Source organism: Mobula hypostoma, chromosome 7, assembly GCF_963921235.1.
Source record: "Mobula hypostoma chromosome 7, sMobHyp1.1, whole genome shotgun sequence".
In the NCBI taxonomy this organism is placed as follows: Eukaryota; Metazoa; Chordata; class Chondrichthyes; order Myliobatiformes; family Myliobatidae; genus Mobula; species Mobula hypostoma.
The window spans coordinates 159,014,417-159,034,916 of record NC_086103.1 but is presented as its reverse complement, the minus strand read 5'-3'; the positions used below and the strand labels follow the sequence as shown (position 1 = coordinate 159,034,916).

At 41.6% G+C, this 20,500-nt stretch overlaps 1 protein-coding gene across 2 annotated transcripts in view; it reads right to left on the bottom strand.

The window, feature by feature from the left end:
• The window catches only part of LOC134349062 (anosmin-1), a 208,571-nt gene that overhangs the window by 70,316 nt on the left and 117,755 nt on the right, over positions 1 to 20,500 (bottom strand). For both annotated transcript variants that reach the window (XM_063052918.1, XM_063052917.1), the window contains exons 3-4: positions 7,677 to 7,739; positions 7,115 to 7,337 (exon numbers count right to left, since the gene is read on the bottom strand). In XM_063052918.1, the coding sequence (XP_062908988.1) occupies positions 7,115 to 7,337; positions 7,677 to 7,739 (286 nt within the window). The remainder of the gene's footprint in view (positions 1 to 7,114; positions 7,338 to 7,676; positions 7,740 to 20,500) is intronic.

The window sequence follows — 20,500 nt, the reverse complement described above, 5'->3', positions numbered from 1 at the left end:
GCTTGGTTATTTCACCTCTGCAGTGACTTTCAAGGTTATCATCTTAGAGTCATTGACAACCACACAGCCCACTTTGCCTTGCCCTCATTCTGAAATGCAACATACCATTACGTTCAAGTTGTGGACTTTTAATATTGAGACCAGCTACTCAGCTGCCTTCTCCACATCCCTACTTCCAAATGACCTCAAAGCCAACCCTTCCCAATGTTCCAATTTGTCCTAAGCACTTTTTTTCCCAGTATCTTTCCTCTCCTATGCCTTCTCCAAGCTCATCTTAGGCAGGAGACCTTTCTCTGATGGGTTGCTTATCTTCCGAATGGCCAAAGTACTGTAGAAGTATAATCACTGCTATTTAACGGGAAAGTGTGGTAGTCTGTATGTGTACAGCGCAGTCCCGCAAAGATCATTGAAAAATTAAACAAGTGCCTGTGATTAAGCTTTAGCCATTTCTATTTCCTTTGGTTCTATGTCAATTTTCGACTGATTACACTTTTATTCATTACAGTAGTTAAGTCTTAGGGAACAAAGATCTGTTCTGCTGGGTGAGGAACAAAAGTAATTAGACACGCTATAACTCTGGTCCTACCCAAAGTGATTGATGCCTGTGACAAAACTGAGTCATAATGTGAAGATAATACTACAGGAGTCTCAGAACACAGACCCAAACACTGAACGCATTTTCATCTTCACCCATTCTCTTCTGATGAATGTGGAAGAAATATCTCATTCAGACTTAATTACATCAATGTGGAACAGTTCCCAAAAATATTTTAGTTCTCGCATTTTTAAAATGATTTAGTGAATAAATTTACATGTACAAGAAGCACCAATAACTGTTACAGATTGATGAATGATTTTGTTTCAATCCAGCCATGAAATGTAAACAGTTATTCTAATCCATCATTTTTGTGGAACTCTCAATCATACAAAATGCCCTTGACATACCTTAATTATTTCCAAAAATTATCTCTTCCAAATATTATAAAAAATAGATTACCAAATTTGTATCCTTAAAACTACTGTAAACAAGAAAGGTTACAAACGGCATATGTTTTATCCTTCCAGTATTATTAAGTGCCCCTGCTTCTTTGACAGTGAACATAAACCTAGGAGGAAATAGTCATTAAAGACAATGATTGACTCTAATGTCAGCCTGCGTCCCACTCCTACTGTTTAGCTGAACAGATGTCTAACTAAGGATCAATTCTGATTTATGTGGTTCAGGTATTCTCATCCACCAAGTCATCGAGGATGCCATAGATATTTTCATTTTGCACATAAAATTTGAAGACTGGATTGTTTAAAATCCTTTATGATAAAGCAGAATATCGTTCAGTCCTGACAGTTTGTATGAAATAGTTTATCTGACCTCATTCTCAAACATCCTTGTACAACCAAGTCTTTGCTGCCTTTTTCCCTGTTATGTTAACTACATTTCCAACATTCATGCAGTATTCCTAACCTCTCTATTGTTCCTATATTATTCCTACACTGATGGCTAGATGGCTTTGTAATGGACTAACATTGACCAGAAGTCTCAGATGATAAAATATAGAGTTCCATAAGCATTCAAAGTCCAAATCTGAGATTATACACTCCCACTAAATAGCACAGGATCAAAGAACCAGATCCACAGTTCTGCTGTCTTCTCTATAACTCGTGTAACTGTAGTGCAACCTTACAGAATTAATCTTCTGTGAAATGCCTTGAGCACTTATGAAAGAGTTTTGTACTTACAGTATATATTCTCGGCCATGCTCATTTTAAAATGTTTCAAGAAGTCTTAGAGTCAAAGGAGAATTTTTGAAATAAGACGCTATTACAAGTGCAGGAAGAAGAGCAGCCACTTTGTACGGTGCAAACGTTCTCAAACAGCAATGTGATATTAACCAGATTATCTACTTTAGTTGCCATGGCTATCATATAAATATTGGCCATAATACTGCCCTTCCATAAAATAACATCATGGGATCTTTCACAAGCTGAGAGAGCAGAGGACCTTTAACATCTCCTCAGAGAAGCAGTATCTCCAGTAATGCAGTATTTCCTTGGTTACTGCATCAGACTCTCTACATAGATTCTTGCTCATGGTTTTAACTGAGTCAGAAGTCTAGGTAGTTCTGCTGTAACCTGATAGTTGTGTTCCTAAGAAACCTCATGTTATAGAAAAACCACATTATGACAAGACAGATTGTAGTTGTTCTCGAAGTACAAGTTTTCCCGATCCTGATCAATGTGGCCCACATAATGTGAAATGTTCCATCATGCACTAATCGCATTAGAACCAATTAACATTATGGGAACCTACCCTATAGCAGAACTATCTGTCTCATTGCTTTAGTTTTTCTATTACAAGTTCATACTTATTCTTGGCCCCAACCACCCTCTAGTGATAAAGAGCCTACAGAGAAGTCAACATCCTTACAGTGGTGTGAAGAAAAAACCCCTCCCTCAATGTCGAAAAAACAAAGGAGTTAGAACATAGAACATAGAAATCTACAGCACGTTACAGGCCCTTCGGCCCACAATGTTGTGCCGACCATGTAACCTACTCTAGAAACTGCCTAGAATTTCCCTACCGCACAGCCCTCTATTTTTCTAAGCTCCATGTACCTATCTAAGAGGTTCTTAAAAGACCCTATTGTATCCACTTCCACCACCGCCGCCAGCAGTGCATTCCACACACCCACCACTCTCTGTGTGAAACACTTACCCCTGACATCCCCTTGGTACCTATTTCCAAGCACCTTAAAACTAAGCCCCCTCATGTTAGCCATTTCAGCCCTGGGAAAAAGCCTCTGACTATCTACACATCCCCTCATCATCTTATACACCTCTATGAGGTCACTTCTCACCCTCCATCGCTCCAAGGAGAAAAGGCCGAGTTCACTCAACCTATTCTCATAAGGCATGCTCCCCAATCCAGGCAATGTCCTTGTAAGTCTCCTCTGTACTCTCTCTATAGTATCCACATCCTTCCTGTAGTGAGGTGACCAGAACTGAACACAGTACTTCAAGTGGGTTCTGACCAAGGTCTTATATAGCTGTAATATTACCTCACGGCTCTTGAATTCAATCCCATGGTTGATGAAGGCCAATACACCGTATGCCTTCTTAACCACAGAGTCAACCTGCGCAGCAGCTTTGAGCGACCTATGGACACAGACCCCAAGATCTCTCAGATCCTCCACACTGCCAAGAGTCTTACCATTAATACTATATTCTATCTTCAAATTTGACCTAGCAAAATGAACCACTTCACACTTATCTGGGTTGAGCTCCAATCTGTCACTTCTCAGCCCAGTTCTGCATCCAACTGATGTCCCATTGTAACCTCTGACAGCCCTCCAGACTATCCACAACATCCCCAACCTTTGTGTCATCAGCCAGCTTACTAACCCAACCTTCAACTTCTTCATCCAGGTCATTTATAAAAATCACAAAGAGGAGGGGTCCCAGAACAGATCCCTGCAGAACACCGCTGGTCATCGACCTCCATGCAGAGTATGAACCATCTACAACAACTCAACACACATCAAAGTTGCTGGTGAATGCAGCAGGCCAGGCAGCATCTCTAGGAAGAGGTACAGTCAACGTTTCAGGCCGAGACCCTTCGTCAGGACTAACTGAAGGAAGAGCTAGTAAGAGATTTGAAAGTGGGAGGGGGAGGGGGGATCCAAAATGATAGGAGAAGACAGGAGGGGGAGGGATGGAGCCAAGAGCTGGACAGTTGATTGGCAAAAAGGATATGAGAGGATCATGGGACAGGAGGCCTAGGGAGAAAGAAAAGGGGGAGGGGGGAAAAGGCCCAGAGAATGGGCAAGAGGTATAGTCAGAGGGACAGAGGGAGAAAAAGGAGAGAGAGAGAAAGAATGTGTGTATATAAATAAATAACAGATGGGGTACGAGGGGGAGGTGGGGCATGAGCAGAAGTTAGAGAAGTCAATGTTCATGCCATCAGGTTGGAGGCTACCCAGACAGAATATAAGGTGTTGTTCCTCCAACCTGAGTGTGGCTTCATCTTTACAGTAGAGGAGGCCGTGGATAGACATATCAGAATGGGAATGGGATGTAGAATTAAAATGTGTCGCCACTGGGAGATCCTGCAACCACTCTTTGCCTTCTGTGGGCAAGCCAATTCTGAATCCACAAAGCAAGGTCTCCTTGGATCCCATGCCTCCTTACTTTCTGAAAGAGCCTTACATGGGCAACCTTATCAAATGCCTTACTGAAATCCATATACACTACATCCACTGCTCTACCTTCATCAATGTGTCTTGTTACATCCTCATAGAATTCAATCAGGCTCGTAAAGCATAACCTGCCCTTGACAAAGCCATGCTGACTATCCCTAATCAGATTATATCGCTCATAAATCCTGCCTCTCCGGATCTTCTCCAACAACTTGCCCACCACTGAAGACAGACTCACTGGTCTATAATTTCCTGAGTTATCACTACTCCTTTTCTTGAACAAGAGAATAACATTTGCAACCCTCCAATCCTCCAGTACATCTCCCGATCCTATTAATGATGCAAAGATCATCGCACATCGCGAGAGGCTCAGCAATCTTCTCCTTCGCTTCCCACAGTAGCCTGGGTTATATCTCATCCAGTCCCAGTGACTTATCTAACTTAATGCTTTTCAAAAGCTCCAGCACATTCTGTTTCTTAATGTCTGGATGCTCAAGCATTTTAGTCCACTGTAAGTCATCCCCACAATTGCCAAGGTATTTTTCCCTGGTGAATACAAAACCAAATTATTCATTAAGTACCTTGTTTGTGGATTACAGAGACTGACTAGCCCCTATTGACATCAATGGGATAGTAGTTGAGAAGCTTAGCAGTTTCAAGTTCCCTGTTATACATATCTCCAAAGATCTCACCTGGACTATACATACTGGTTGTGTGGTGACAGAAACACAACAGTATCTCTTTCACCTCAGACATCTGAGGAAATTTGGCATGAGTGCCCAAATCCTCAGGACTTTCGACAGGGGCACCATTGGGAGCATCCTGACTGTCTGTGTCATCGCCTGGTATGGGAACTGTACTACCCTCAGTCGCTGGGCACTGCAGAGAGTGGTGCAGACAGCCCAGCACACCGGTGGATGTGAATTTTCCTCTATTCAGGACGTTTACAGCAGCCGGTGTGTAAAAAGGGCCCAGAGGATCATCAGTCACCCCAACTAGAAACTGTTTCAGCTGCTACCGGTGGCAAACGGGACTGCAGCCTTCAGGCCAGAACCAGCAGGCTCTGGGATAGCTTCTTTCACCAGACCATCAGATTTATCAATACACATTGATCTGATTGCATACCTGACTGTACACTGATCTGATTGTGTATCCGACTGTACATACATGTACGCAAAACAATTCTGTATACAATCTCAGTGTTTGGACAATATCCTCCCCCATTTCCCTACCTTATTGCTTGTACATAACAACAGAGACGCAACATAAAAATTTTTACTCCCTCATGTTGTGAGATGGATGTAAGAAATAAAATTCTGATAAATAATATCTCCAATCCTTCTACCTATTGCTTTCAATCTGTGTTGCTGGTAGGTTGGAAAGCTTGCCATATAGCTCTGAACAATGGATTGGGATTGTGATTGATAATCCTACAGAGAAGGAGTTGCTGTTTTTGGTCCTTCCTCAGTGGAAAAGTGCTGAGTGAGAGAAGTCGACTATGATTACTTCTTTACAGAAGTAAGAAATCAGCTCAAGCCTGTTCAGATAATCAGCAGAAGGAAAAGAAAATCAAAGGGTTGGTACTGGTCTGGTAAAAAATTAATTTACAGTGCAGGAAGATATAAAGAAGGGAAGGAATGCGTGAAAGAAAGAAGGGGAAAAGATCAAAGGAACAGAAAATCTATCATATATCATCAAAGATCCTTATCATCTGGCCCATGCCATCTTCTTCCAGCTACCATCAAGCAGGAGGTACAGAGCTTGAAATCCCACACCACCAGATTTTAAAAACAAACTACTTCACTTCAACCATTCACTTCTTGAACCAACCAGCACAACTTCAATCACTACCCCAGTATAGCAAGACTACCGTTGATCACTGCTCTATAATGGACTTACTGTTCTGTTTCTAATTGTGTTCCTTCTTGAAATGTTGTGTGTAATTTATATTTTACATGTGATTGCTGTTTATATGATGCTGCGTGCCTGCTATTCTGCTGCAAATAAGTTTTCATTGCACCTGTGGATATGACAATAAACTTGACTGACTGACTTTGGCTTTGACCTTTCAGTGGATGCAATGTACATTCACTTGAATAATGCAATCATTGTTTTAGTTACTCCCTTATGTCAATATCAAATTCTGTGAAGCAGCTTGGGATATTAATTGGTGCCCTGTTGCGGACAGCAAGGTAACATAGCAGTTGGTGTAACTCTGTTTCTGTGCTAGATTCTGTACATTCCCCCCGTGACAGTGTGATTTTCCATCAGCGTCCTTCCACATTCCAAAGTATGGTTATGGTTAGTGAATTGTGGGCATGTTATGTTGGTGCCAGACGCGTGGCAACACTTGTGGTCTGCCCCTAGCAAAATCCTTGCTAATTTGATTTAACACAAAATTGCATGTTTGGTTATTTTGATGTACATGTGACAAATAAAGCTAGTCTTTAAATACTAAAGCAAGATGCTGGCACCAAATGTTGAAGGTAATCATTGTGGCTCAGTATTACTGATGGTAGATCTGCGTCCTCTCAGCTCCAGTAGTCCCCGTTCAATCTTGACCTCAGGTGTGATCCGTGCAGAATTTAAATGTTCTCCCTGTGACAGAGTGGGCATCTTCTGCATGCCCCAGTTTCATCCCATGTCCCCAGGACTTGCAGGCCCCTCGATCAATTGGCCACAGTAAACTCTACCTAGTGAGATGAGTGATGAAGTCTGGGTGGAGTTGATAATAACGTGGTGAAGATAAAAAGCAGGAGTTAAGCAGAGCAAGTGTGATTGGGTGATTGATGATCAGCAAAGGCCAGATGGGCTGAAGGGCCTGTTTCTGTGCTGGTGCTGTGTCACCATAACTGCTTACAGAGCACAATGAAAAACGTTTGACATACAAGCATTTTTCAATGAACGAGGCAGGTGCTTACCCCTGAACAGGTTGCGTGGTATTTGACAAGTGTGGCCACAGCCATTGGAGCAGCATTTCTTCAGACCCGAGCACTCGTTGTCTGCCTCACAACTCTCAACGCAGGCAGCAGCAAATCCACTGGCTTTCTCTGGAGCCGGACAGTCCCCCTGCTTCGCTGACTGGATCGACTTGAGGAACTCACAGCTAGTCAGGCACTCATAGTGCTTCTTTGGGAAAAGAAACTGGAATAAAATGAAAAGAACTGAATTACTTCATTTGCATAAAAGCTCTCAAACAATTGCTATACGATTTTTAAAACTACCTAAAATGCTATGTGGTAAACTCCGTGGCTGGAGAAATGCTACAATTAAACATTCGCTTTATTGAACATCTGAAGTCACATAAAAACACAGGGGTCAGTTGACTAAATCTACTGTACCATCTTTGGCTGCAGACTGGTTTCATAACCTTCTTGCTGTCACTAATATGTTCAAGTTGACTAATCCTACAAATTGAAGCAGCATTTGATTATCTTCAAAGATGTTAAAAACTAAAATAAATAGCTCAAGGCCAGGTCTTACCTCACACTTGCTTTGACAGTGAGTCTCCTGTATGTCCCAGGATTCTTTGCACGGCTCTAGGCACTGTCAAGCAGAACAAAGTGCCTGTTAGTGTCAAAAGCCACATCAAAGGGATGCGATGCATTAAAGTCCATGTCTGGCCATGCCTCTGGCTCACTCTCACATAACTGAAACAGCAAACAACTAAATGGCATCTTCAGATAAGTTGGAAAGTCTCAGCAACTATACCGGAACATGTCAAATATCAAATCTAATCCAATATGGCTGCAGATACTGTGGCGTTTTCTTCAATATAGATATTTTCAGTGAAATAATTATAATATTTTAAACTGAATAATTAAAACCTTCTCAAAAAAATGTGCAATTTTCAAATCAAGTTGCAGGAATTGCAGTTTGATTAAATAAATTTTTATATTTTTGCTTGGTTTTTCAAAATGTTGGAAATTTCCTGGCCACCCAATGAGTTACCACTTTTTAAATATAATCCTTACTTTAACTAGAAGCTCATGGTAAACAGGTATTATGTTCTTTTCCAAACCTGAATGTGTTCCATTCATACTAAATAGTCCCAGAACTATCCTGCAGGCATGAAATTTACTTAAAAGAACTCTGCTGACTTTCCAACTAACAAACCCCGACAACAAATTTAATTTCCTAGCAGGGAATTTATGATCAATGGTTTCAATGTTCTGAGTCCAAAGCTCCTTTGACAACACATTGACTGGATTCTTGCATTGTTTGTGAGTGAGTCACCCCCAGTGGCTGTCCTTCACTCAAAGAGTATAGGTGTGGAAATCTCTTCCTCTTCTAAAATGCTTCCAGAGCCTAGTATGCATTCCTGGTGCCAGATTGAATTTTTAGAAGTTTATTAACAAATGGACGGTCGTTTGGACAGAGAACTCTTCTGCGTGCAGAACTTTAGGGAACAAGGGAAGCAAAGTCACTGGAAATTAACTTTGATGTGAGCAGAAATAAAAGCTTCTGTCTTAAAAAGAATCCTACTGGAGGAAATTTAGCAGATAAAGTAAAATGGGTTCAACCATATCGAAATTATATTTGAACTTCAAAAAGCTGTGGCTCAATTGTGGATAGAACAGAGTGATAAGTATTATTTACTTTCATTAATTGTAGTAACTTGCAGAAATCAGTGGGCAAGTTTGTTTCTGGGGGGGAAATAGCTTAAATAATATAAATATTTATTATATTTTATTTGTGATATTTACGTCATGCATTAAATCCCCCGTGTGAGGTGTTTCACCTGACTTGTTTTTTTTATTCACATCTCCTGCTGTTCTCTCTATAGGTCACCGCTTCAAACAAAACGTGATTGCTTTATCTCAAAGGGTTTGCTGCTGAAACAGGTGAATCTGGAGCTAGCGACTGTGTGGGTAGCTGCAAGCCCTGGGAGCATTCAAGAGAAGGATGGGAGAACCTTGAAGCTACCCTATGGTGACCAGCAACCCCAGGAGATCAGAAATTGTGGAGACAGCAGCAAGAGGGTCTGGGAGCAGGAGTGGATTGGTAGATTGACTAACTGTTCCCCAACCCACAATATCTGCATTTTCACAGTTTAAGTAGGGGCTTAACAATGCTTCAACTACCTGCCACAAACCTGTGATATTCATCAGCATTCTTACAATCCTTTGGCCTTTTATATCTTTGTATCAACTAAATATTTTTAAATCCTTTGATTAAACAATCTGTTAAAGGCCTTGCACCTTTTCTGTTTCTTGACTGATTTGCTGACCTCCCCACTGCCCTCTTTTAACCTGAATAAATGTCTCTTTATCTTTCAGTTTTGATGAAGGTGACGCCTACCATATTGCTCACAACATGTCCTTTCCTTTACACTTATTGGCCGACTTTCTGTGTTCTTCCAGAACTTCCTGTTCTCCATTAGAAAATAGAGTCTCTGATATGAGCTGCATTAAAAACATATGCAATGGTCTATGTTGTAAGTTGAGTAAGCATATTGATGTTAAATATATTGATAATATGTTCCACTCAAGTATTTTGGTGCCCACTTCCTCAGCACAGTCTGCAACAATGGATCCTGTGAGTGGTTGGGATGTCACAGACAATTTCTGATGGCTCCACGTGACCGTAGGCTCAGATGGCTGAGGTTGCTGTCAGTTTTACAGGGGCATTGGGGGAGTCATGTTCTCGAGGATTAGAGGGTCAGGGCTAGAGACCATCAAGGTGCCATGGCAAAGGCTGACATTTTTACCACTATTACAACAGAAATTCATCTCAATGTTGTCAGTTTCACAACAGGACAATGCAATGCCTGTTTGAGTTACTGCACGGTAACTATTAGCTTCCAGGAGCATGGAAAAGTGTGTTACAGCACCAAGTGTTTCAGCACTAATTTTTCCCACCTACACCTATAGCAGACATTGGCAGAGACGCACATAAGATTGGTGATATTGATGCTGACAGGATGAGGCTCTAGCATTAAGGATGAACTATGGCCATGCTAGAAATTAACAGGGGACTGACTGTACATGTTAATGTGAATCAACGCAAGGCATTGAGCAGTAAATGGGTCTTTTTTCTCAGGTGCCATGAGCAGTTTTTTACTCTCTTACAAGATTTATTTCAGGAGCAAGAGACGTTAATCCCATGGATAGACTACAGAGGCTGAGGCTGTTCTCTTTAGAAAAGAAAATGTTGATGGGAGTCTGGTTACAGAGAACTTTAAATTCTGGGAGACACTGGGGAGAGCCACAGTAAATGGTCGGAAACTGCTCCCATGGAAAGGCCATGGATATGGAATGAAGACATTGGCAAAATAGCAAACAGTTACATGAGGTAAAACATCCCTGTTGTAACGCGTAGTTATTTGAGTTACAGTCGCCTTCCTCTCAACTTGACCCAATCTGGCCATTCTCCTCTGTCCTCTCTCATTAACAAGGTGTCTTCGCCCACAGAACTGCCGCTCACTGGATGTCTTTTTTCATTTTTCACACCATTCCCTGTAAACTCTAAAAGCTGTTGTGAGTGAAAATCTCAGCAGATTATCAGTTTCTGAAATACTCAAACCACCCTGTCTGGCATCAACAATTATTCCATGGTCAAAGTCACTTAGATCATATCATGGACTCAATGGCCATATGGTTAACTTCTACACTTTCTATGACCTTTGACACTTTGAAGGTAGAAATCCCAAAATGTCCACACTCTACAATTGAAAGCACAGTTAGAGGAAGAGGCATATCATCTCTTGCTCTTCAATTGACATTTACACATTTTACTTCCAATGGCACTGAACAGATCATGTCTGATCTTGTTAAAGCTTATTGCATCCTTCCTTTCCTTTTTACTTAATAGTTTGATGTCTCTGGTTCTGTACTTGTCAGAAGAAAGAAGGGTTTCTCCTTGAAACGTATTGAATATTGAAAAGCCAGAGTAGAGTGGATGGGGAGATAATGTTTCCTATAGTAGGAGAGTCTAGGGTTCAGCTTCGGAGTAGAAGGGTGACCCTTTAGAACAGAGATGAAGAGCAGTTTCTTTAGCCAAAGGGTGATGAATCTGTGAAATTCTTTCCCACAGACAGCTCATTTAAAACACAGGTTGATAAGTTTTTGGTTAGTAAGGACATCAAAGATTACAGGGAGAAGGCAGGAGAATGGGGATGAGAAACATAATAAATCAACCAGGATGGAATGGCAGAGCAGTCTCATTTTTGTTGAATGGCCTAATTCTGCTTCAATGTCTTAATGTCTTAAATATTTCAAATCAACTTTTGAAGAAAAACAGCCGCAAATTTTGAGGGTTTCTGTGGACGTATAATCCAGGAACCAAGGCAAGTTAACAATAGTAAGATTCTGGAAATGCTTCTAGAACGTGACCTTGGATTTATTTTGCAGTAAATTATTTTTATCAAAGCAGTTTATTTTACAATGTCAATCAATGATTCATTGCTTCCTGATGTCGGGATTTATTTCACATTCCGGCCAGTTAAATATAACTGATCATGGTTACACCATTTTCTGCTTATCATTTCCTCTCATCAGACAGCTGCAAAAACAACGCAGGTTTAAGTGGTGCGAGCTATCAGTCTGCAGGAGCAACCAAATCCAACCGAAGGGAGTCGACTAACACAACCCTGTTTCACGATCTCTGCAAATTTCACAGCTCTGCACAAGATGCAACAAGATATACAAACAGAGAAGCAAGAAGGTCGGGTATGATTCTAAAACTCTGGTGGGATGCCTAAAGGCCTTAGTTACACTGGTCATTGGAGAAGGACATTGATTCCCCTGTAAATGAAGAGTCACCACCTCCAGGTTTATAGACGGCCAGATTCAGAAAGCTAGTTCTTTCTTGACCAGAAGCTTGGACCAAATGGCTTCCATTTGTATCTTCTATTGTTCTATGATTTATAGGAATTTACACAGTGATTTTAAAAGGGGAAATATATGAATAATAGCCCAAGTGAGGTTTAAGAATGTTGGCACTAGTGGAAGTATATCCAAGGTTCAAAAGGTTCAAACCTTTAATTTTACTAACAAAGTATGTATGCAGAAAACAATCCTGCGATTTGTCTTCTCCAGAGAGCAATAAAATATAGAAAACCATAGAAGTAGTTGAAAGAAAGATATCAATCCTCCCCCACCCCCGCACAAAAAGGAAAAGAACCAAAAACTCACAAACCCCAGACCTCCACAACCCCTCCCTCTCCCTCACACAAAAACTAACAGATCACTCACATGGAGAAACAGCAGCAACAAACCCCAAACGCCCAGCCCACCAATTGGCATCAAACCTCAAACGCCCAGCCCACCAATTGGCAACAAGCCCCAAACGCCCAGCCCACCAATCAGAAACAAACCCCAAACGCCCAGCCCACCAATCAGCAACAAGCCCCAAACGCCCAGCCCACCAATCAGAAACAAACCCCAAACGCCCAGCCCACCAATCAGCAACAAGAAAGAATGGGCGAGAACATGAAAAAACTGAAAGAGGCCAATACGATCTACAGTCAGTTTGAACTGCAATCTAGTCCATAAATCTTAGAATTATATACTAGAATCATATACTGGTACCTTCAGAAAACTGAAAGAAATTATAAAAATATTCAGACATATAAATAAAGTCTGAATAACCATTTTTCAGTCTGAGTACAGTAGGCCAAAGCAGCTCCATTGTAATTTTATCAATTTCTAGCCATAATTCTGACCTGTTGCTAGCATCTTTATTTCTTGATACAGAGTGCATGATATCCCTATTTATATGAATGCCTGAGAGTCAAAAAATATTTGGCCTCCCAATACAGACCATCATGTGAAAGGCATTGAAAATATTACATCTCTGAGCAAGTTAGCACACTGTAATCTAATCAGAAGGTTCAGATGACATTGTAAACCACAAAAGCCATTTATAAAACTCATTTGGAGAACATGAGTACCTAAAGGACACAAGTATAAAATTAACAAGCGTTAGGCAAGTCTGAGATTAGAAGAGTTTTCTTTTCCCCTAGAGTCATGGGTATATGGCAGAGACACCCAACGAACACAGCTCATCCTGTCTTGATTAATATTGCTCTAAAAAGAGCTTCATGAATCCTGGGAGTTTTAAATACTAAGGATTATAAGGACAATTAAAAGCTGCATGAAAAGTATTGGAATCTAAGCTACTGGGACTATGGAAATGTCATACCAAGAACGACAACTGGGTTTGGTAATTATACTGCAGCGTATATGGACAGGCTGACATCCAGAGGTTTACACAGTTTACCCTCGGGGAGCATGAGGAAGGTGAATGAGAACAGTTGGTGGAGTTCATACTGAAGCAGGTGGTCCATATTATTTTCTTGCTGTATAGCTATATGCCCTGTTCTCATTTCATCTTCCCTTTAGATTATAACAGAAAACATTATGCAGCAGTAAATCCACCTGACATTTCTATGCACTTGGTGGCCTCTTTAATAGGTACTGGAGGTGCCCAATAAAGTTGCCTCAGAATATATTTCTGTACGTTTGTGGTCTTCTGCTGCTGTAGCCCATCTACTTCGGGTTTTGGCATGTTGTGAGTTTAGAGATGCTCTTCTGCACACTACTGTTGTAATGAGTGGTTATTTGAGTTACTGTCGCCCTCCTGTCAGTATGGCCATCCTCCTCTGATCTCTCTCATTAACAGCTGCCGCTCACTGGATTATTTTTGCTTCTCACACCATTCTCTGCAAACTCTAGAGACTCTCTGTGCATGAAAATCTCAGATCAGAGGTTTCAGAGAACCACCCCATCTGGCAAAAACAATCATTACACGGTCAAAGTCACTTAGATAATATTTCTTCCCCATTCGGATGTTTGGTCTAAGCAGCAACTGAACCTCTTGACCATGTCTGCATGCTTTTATGCATTGAGTTGCTGATTAGATATTTGCATTAATGACTGTCACAGGACTGTGGCACTAGATAAAGTTGTCCGTTGAGCCCTTTGCTTTTTGATCTGGCCTTAGAACCCTTAGCCATTGCTTTTCAAGAATCTAATGATATCACCAGTATTTTAAGGAGAGACACCATTCATAAAGTCTCATTGTATGCTGATGATTTGGTGCTATTTATTTCTAATGTTGAGACTTCATTACCCCATGTGTTTTCTTCACTCTCCTGTTTTAGTCAGTTTTCAGGTTATAAATTAAACTTACATAAAAGCGAACTTTTCCCTTTGAACAATTTGATGCCAACAAATTCTAACCTTCCTTTTAAAATTGTAAGAAACCAATTTACTTATTTAGGTGTAACAATTACTAAAAATTATAAGTGTCTATTTAAAGAAAATTTTCTTACTCTATTGAATCATGTGAAAAGAATACTATTAAATTGGTCGCCTCTTTCGTTATCGTTAATTGGTCGAATTAACTCTATCAAAATGAACATATTACCTAAATTTATATATCTTTTTCAGGCATTGCCGGTTTTCATTCCTAAATCCTTTTTTGATTCTCTTGACTCTATTATATCTTCTTATATATGGAAGAATAAACGTTCTAGATTAAATAAAATTCATCTTCAGAAAGGTAAGAAGAATGGAGGATTAGCCTTACCAAATTCTAGATTTTATTATTGGGCAGTTAATATAAGAAATCTTACATTTTAGTTATATTACATCAATCGTGAGGATTGCTCAATGTGGGTTTTCTTAGAACCTAATTCTGTCAATACATTCTCTATTATTTCTCTTCTTGGATCCTCACTTCCTTTGTCTTTGAGTAAGTTAACTGATAATCTGGTAGTTAAACACACTATGAGAATTTGGATACAATTCCGAAAATATTTTGGCGTATTGAGATTTTCTCTTGAGTCCCATTTTTTCTAAATTTTTTTTTTAACTCTCTATGATTGATGTGGCTTTTAAGGAATGGGATAGATTAGGTATTAAATGGATTTGGGACTTGTTTGTAGAGGCAAGTCTTTTTTTCATTTGAACAATTGTCAACTAGATATAGTTTACCCAAAACTCATTTTTTTCAATATCTACAAATAAGAGATTTTTTATAGTCTGAAATAAGTACATTTCCTAAAAGTCCTGATAAGAGTCTACTAGATGTAATTTTTAATCTGAAAATTTTTATGATGGATCTATATCTAATATTTATAATATGCTGTTGCAAATGAGAAGTGTTCCTTTAGATAAAATTAAAAATCTTTGGGAACAAGATTTACAGACTTCAATTTCTGAGGAAACTTGGAATCAAATTTTTAAATTGGCCAACACTTCATCGTTATGTGCCTGTCACTCTCTCCTTCAATTTAAAGTGGTCCACAGGGCCCATATGACTAAGGATAAGTTGTCTTGTTTTTATTTAGATATATCACCGTATCATGATAAATGTAATAATAGAAACATAGAAACATAGAAAATAGGTGCAGGAGTAGGCCATTCGGCCCTTCGAGCCTGCACCGCCATTTATTATGATCATGGCTGATCATCCAACTCAGAACCCAGCCTTCCCTCCATACCCCCTGACCCCTGTAGCCACAAGGGCCATATCTAACTTCCTTTTAAACATAGCTAATGAACTGGCCTCAACAGTTTGCTGTGGCAGAGAATTCCACAGATTCACCACTCTCTGTGTGAAGAAGTTTTTCCTAACCTCGGTCCTAAAAGGCTTCCCCTCTATCCTCAAACTGTGACCCCTCGTTCTAGACCTCCCCAACATCGGGAACAATCTTCCCGCATCTAGCCTGTCCAATCCCTTTAGGATCTTATACGTTTCAATCAGATCCCCCCTCAATCTTCTAAATTCCAACGAGTACAAGCCCAGTTCATCCAGTCTTTCTTCATATGAAAGACCTGCCATCCCAGGAATCAATCTGGTGAACCTTCTTTGTACTCCCTCTATGGCAAAGATGTCTTTCCTCAGATTAGGGGACCAAAACTGCACACAATACTCCAGGTGTGGTCTCACCAAGGCCTTGTACAACTGCAGTAGTACCTCCCTGCTCCTGTACTCGAATCCTCTCGCTATAAATGCCAGCATACCGTTCGCCTTTTTCACCGCCTGCTGTACCTGCATGCCCACTTTCAATGACTGGTGTATAATGACACCCAGGTCTCGTTGCACCTCCCCTTTTCCTAATCAGCCACCATTCAGATAATAATCTGTTTTCCTATTTTTGCCACCAAAGTGGATAACTTCACATTTATCCACATTAAATTGCATCTGCCATGAGTTTGCCCACTCACCCAACCTATCCAAGTCACCCTGCATCCTCTTAGCATCCTCCTCACTGCTAACACTGCCACCCAGCTTTGTGTCATCCGCAAACTTGGAGATGCTGTATTTAATTCCCTCATCCAAGTCATTAATATATATTGTAAACAACTGGGGTCCCAGCACTGAGCCTTGCGGTACCCCACTAGTCACCGCCTGCCATTCTGAAAAGGTCCCGTTTATTCCCACTCTTTGCTTCCTGTCTGCTAACCAATTCTCCACCCACACCAATACCTTACCCCCAATACCGTGTGCTTTAAGTTTGCACACTAATCTCCTGTGTGGGACCTTGTCAAAAGCCTTTTGAAAATCCAAATATACCACATCCACTGGTTCTCCCCTATCCACTCTACTAGTTACATCCTCAAAAAATTCTATGAGATTCGTCAGACATGATTTTCCTTTCACAAATCCATGCTGACTTTGTCCGATCATTTCTCCGCTTTCCAAATGTGCTGTTATCACATCCTTGATAACTGACTCCAGCAGTTTCCCCACCACCGACGTTAGGCTAACTGGCCTATAATTCCCCGGTTTCTCTCTCCCTCCTTTTTTAAAAAGTGGGGTTACATTAGCCACCCTCCAATCCTCAGGAACTAGTCCAGAATCTAACGAGTTTTGAAAAATTATCACTAATGCATCCACTATTTCTTGGGCCACTTCCTTAAGCACTCTGGGATGCAGACCATCTGGCCCTGGGGATTTATCTGCCTTCAATCCCTTCAATTTACCTAACACCACTTCCCTACTAACATGTATTTCGCTCAGTTCCTCCATCTCACTGGACCCTCTGTCCCTTACTATTTCTGGAAGATTATTTATGTCCTCCTTAGTGAAGACAGAACCAAAGTAATTATTCAATTGGTCTGCCATGTCCTTGCTCCCCATAATCAATTCACCTGTTTCTGTTTGCAGGGGACCTACATTTGTCTTTATCAGTCTTTTCCTTTTTACATATCTATAAAAGCTTTTACAGTCCGTTTTTATGTTCTCTGCCAGTTTTCTCTCATAGTCTTTTTTCCCCTTCCTAATTAAGCCCTTTGTCCTCCTCTGCTGAACTCTGAATTTCTCCCAGTCCTCAGGTGAGCCACTTTCTCTGGCTAATTTGTATGCTACTTCTGTGGAATTGATACTATCCCTAATTTCTCTTGTCAGCCACGGGTGCACTACCTTCCTTGATTTATTCTTTTGCCAAACTGGGATGAACAATTGTTGTAGTTCATCCATGCAACCTTTAAATGCCTGCCATTGCATATCCACCGTCAATCCTTGAAGTGTCATTTGCCAGTCTATCTTAGCTAATTCACATCTCATACCTTCAAAGTTACCCCTCTTTAAGTTCAGAACCTTTGTTTCTGAATTAACTACGTCACTCTCCATGTTAATGAAGAATTCCACCATATTATGGTCACTCTTACCCAAGGGGCCTCTCACGACAAGATCGCTAATTAACCCTTCCTCATTGCTCAAAACCCAGTCCAGAATAGCCTGCTCTCTAGTCGGTTCCTCGACATGTTGGTTCAAAAAACCATCCCGCATACATTCCAAGAAATCCTCTTCCTCAGCACCTTTACCAATTTGGTTCACCCAGTCTACATGTAGATTGAAGTCACCCATTATAACTGCTGTTCCTTTATTGCACACATTTCTAATTTCCTGTTTAATACCATCTCCGACCTCACTACTACTGTTAGGTGGCCTGTACACAACTCCCACCAGCGTCTTCTGCCCCTTAGTGTTACGCAGCTCTACCCATATCGATTCCACATCTTCCCGGCTTATGTCCTTCCTTTCTATTGCGTTAATCTCTTTTTTAACCAGCAACGCCACCCCACCTCCCCTTCCTTCATGTCTATCCCTCCTGAATATTGAATATCCCTGAACGTTGAGCTCCCATCCCTGGTCACCCTGGAGCCATGTCTCTGTGATCCCAACTATATCATAATCATTAATAACAATCTGCACTTTCAATTCATCCACCTTATTACGAATGCTCCTTGCATTGACACATAAAGCCTTCAGGCGCTCTTTTACAACTCTCTTAGCCCTTTTTAATGCTTGCCCTGGATTTGTCGGCCTGCCACTTTTACTTTTCCCCTTTGTACTTTTTGCTTCTACGCTCACTTTACACCCCTCTGTCTCTCTGCACTGGTTCCCATCCCTCTGTTGTGAACTAACCTCCTCACACCTAGCCGCTTTAATTTGATTCCCACCCCCCAACCATTCTAGTTTAAAGTCACCTCAGTAGCCCCCGCTAATCTCCCTGCCAGGATATTGGTCCCCCTAGGATTTAAGTGTAACCCGTCCTTTTTGTACAGGTCACACCTGCGCCAAAAGAGGTCCCAATGATCCAAAAACTTGAATCCCTGCCCCCTGCTCCAATCCCTCAGCCACGCATTTATCCTCCACCTCATCGCATTCCTACTCTCACTGTCGCGTGGCACAGGCAGTAATCCCGAGATTACTACCTTTGCGGTCCTTTTTCTCAACTCCCTTCCTAGCTCCCTATATTCTTCTTTCAGGACCTCATCCCTTTTCCTACCTATGTCATTGGTACCGATATGTACCAGGACCTCTGGCTCTTCACCCTCCCACTTCAGGATATCTTGGACACGATCAGAAATATCCCGGACCCTGGCACCAGGGAGGCAAACTACCATCCGAGTCTCTGGACTGCGTCCACAGAATCGCCTATCTGACCCCCTTACTATCGAGTCCCCTATCACAACTGCCCTCCTCTTCCTTGCCCTACCCTTCTGAGCTACAGGGCCAGACTCTGTGCCGGAGGCAGGGCCACTGTCGCTTCCCCCGGGTAAGCTGTCCCCCCCAACAGTACTCAAACAGGAGTACCTGTTGTTAAGGGGCACAGCCGCCGGGGTACTCCCCATCACCTGCCTTTTCCCCTTCCCCCTCCTAACCGTGACCCACTTGTCTGCCTCCCGTGGCCCCGGCGTGACCACCTGCCTTCCACTCCTCTCTATCACCTCCTCGCTCTCCCTGACCAGACGAAGGTCATCGAGCTGCAGCTCCAGTTCCGTAACGCGGTCCCTTAGGAGCTGCATCTCGATGCACTTGGCGCAGATGTAGACGTCCGGGAGGCTTGGAGACTCCAGGGCCTCCCACATCCAACACCGAGAACAGCAAACTGCCCTCACAGTCATAATGCCCCCTCCTCAAATAGCAACAGAAAATGAATGTCAAACCTTCCTCGCCTCGCCCGCTTCCGCCTAAGCCCGGTGAGCCGAAGCCCTTAAGTCTTCACTCTGCTCCCGGCTCACTCCGCTGCCCGCAAACTACGCTGCCCCCTCTCTGAGGCTCTGTTCCTTTTAAATCTGCCGCGCTGCACTGCCCGACGTCACACGCCTGCGCAGTCCCGCCTCTCAGAAAGCCGTTGGAGAAAAAAAATAACGAAAATTTAAAAATCTCTTTCTCGGCACTCCCACTCAGACTCTCAGACTCCTTCTTCGAATCAAATCCGAAGCAGGATGTCTGCCCTTTTAAATCTGCCGCGCTGCACTGTCCGACGTCACACGCCTGCGCAGTCCCGCCTCTCAGAAAGCCGTTGGAGAAGCTTCACTCATTCATATGTTTTGGACATGACCGAGTCTTGGAAAATATTGGAAAGAAGTATGTCAAACCTTTTCAATACTTTTTAAAGTAAATTTCAAGCCTAATCCTTTGACTGCTTTATTTGGTATTGTTGGAGGAAAGGATATTATTTTGGAGCCATCTGATTTGCACATTTTGGCTTTTATGTCTCTAATGGCCAGAAGGACACATTTGCTTAAATGGAAAGATGTGGCCCCTCCTATTCATGCCCAATGGTTATGTGATGTCATGTCATGTTTAAATTTGGAGAAGATTAGATTTTCAATCTTTGAATCTAATCAAGACTTCCAAACATCGTGGGGACATTTTCTGAATTATTTTAAAAACCTTTGACTTGCTGTTAAAGCACAGATGATAACCAACAATCTTTTTTCTTTTTTTTTCTACTAATCAGCTTCAGACTTGATAGTGGGTTAGATTTTTTTAATATAATAAAATTATTATTTTTCAATGTAACGAACTAATTGACTTGTACGAATATAGGGTAAGGAGAC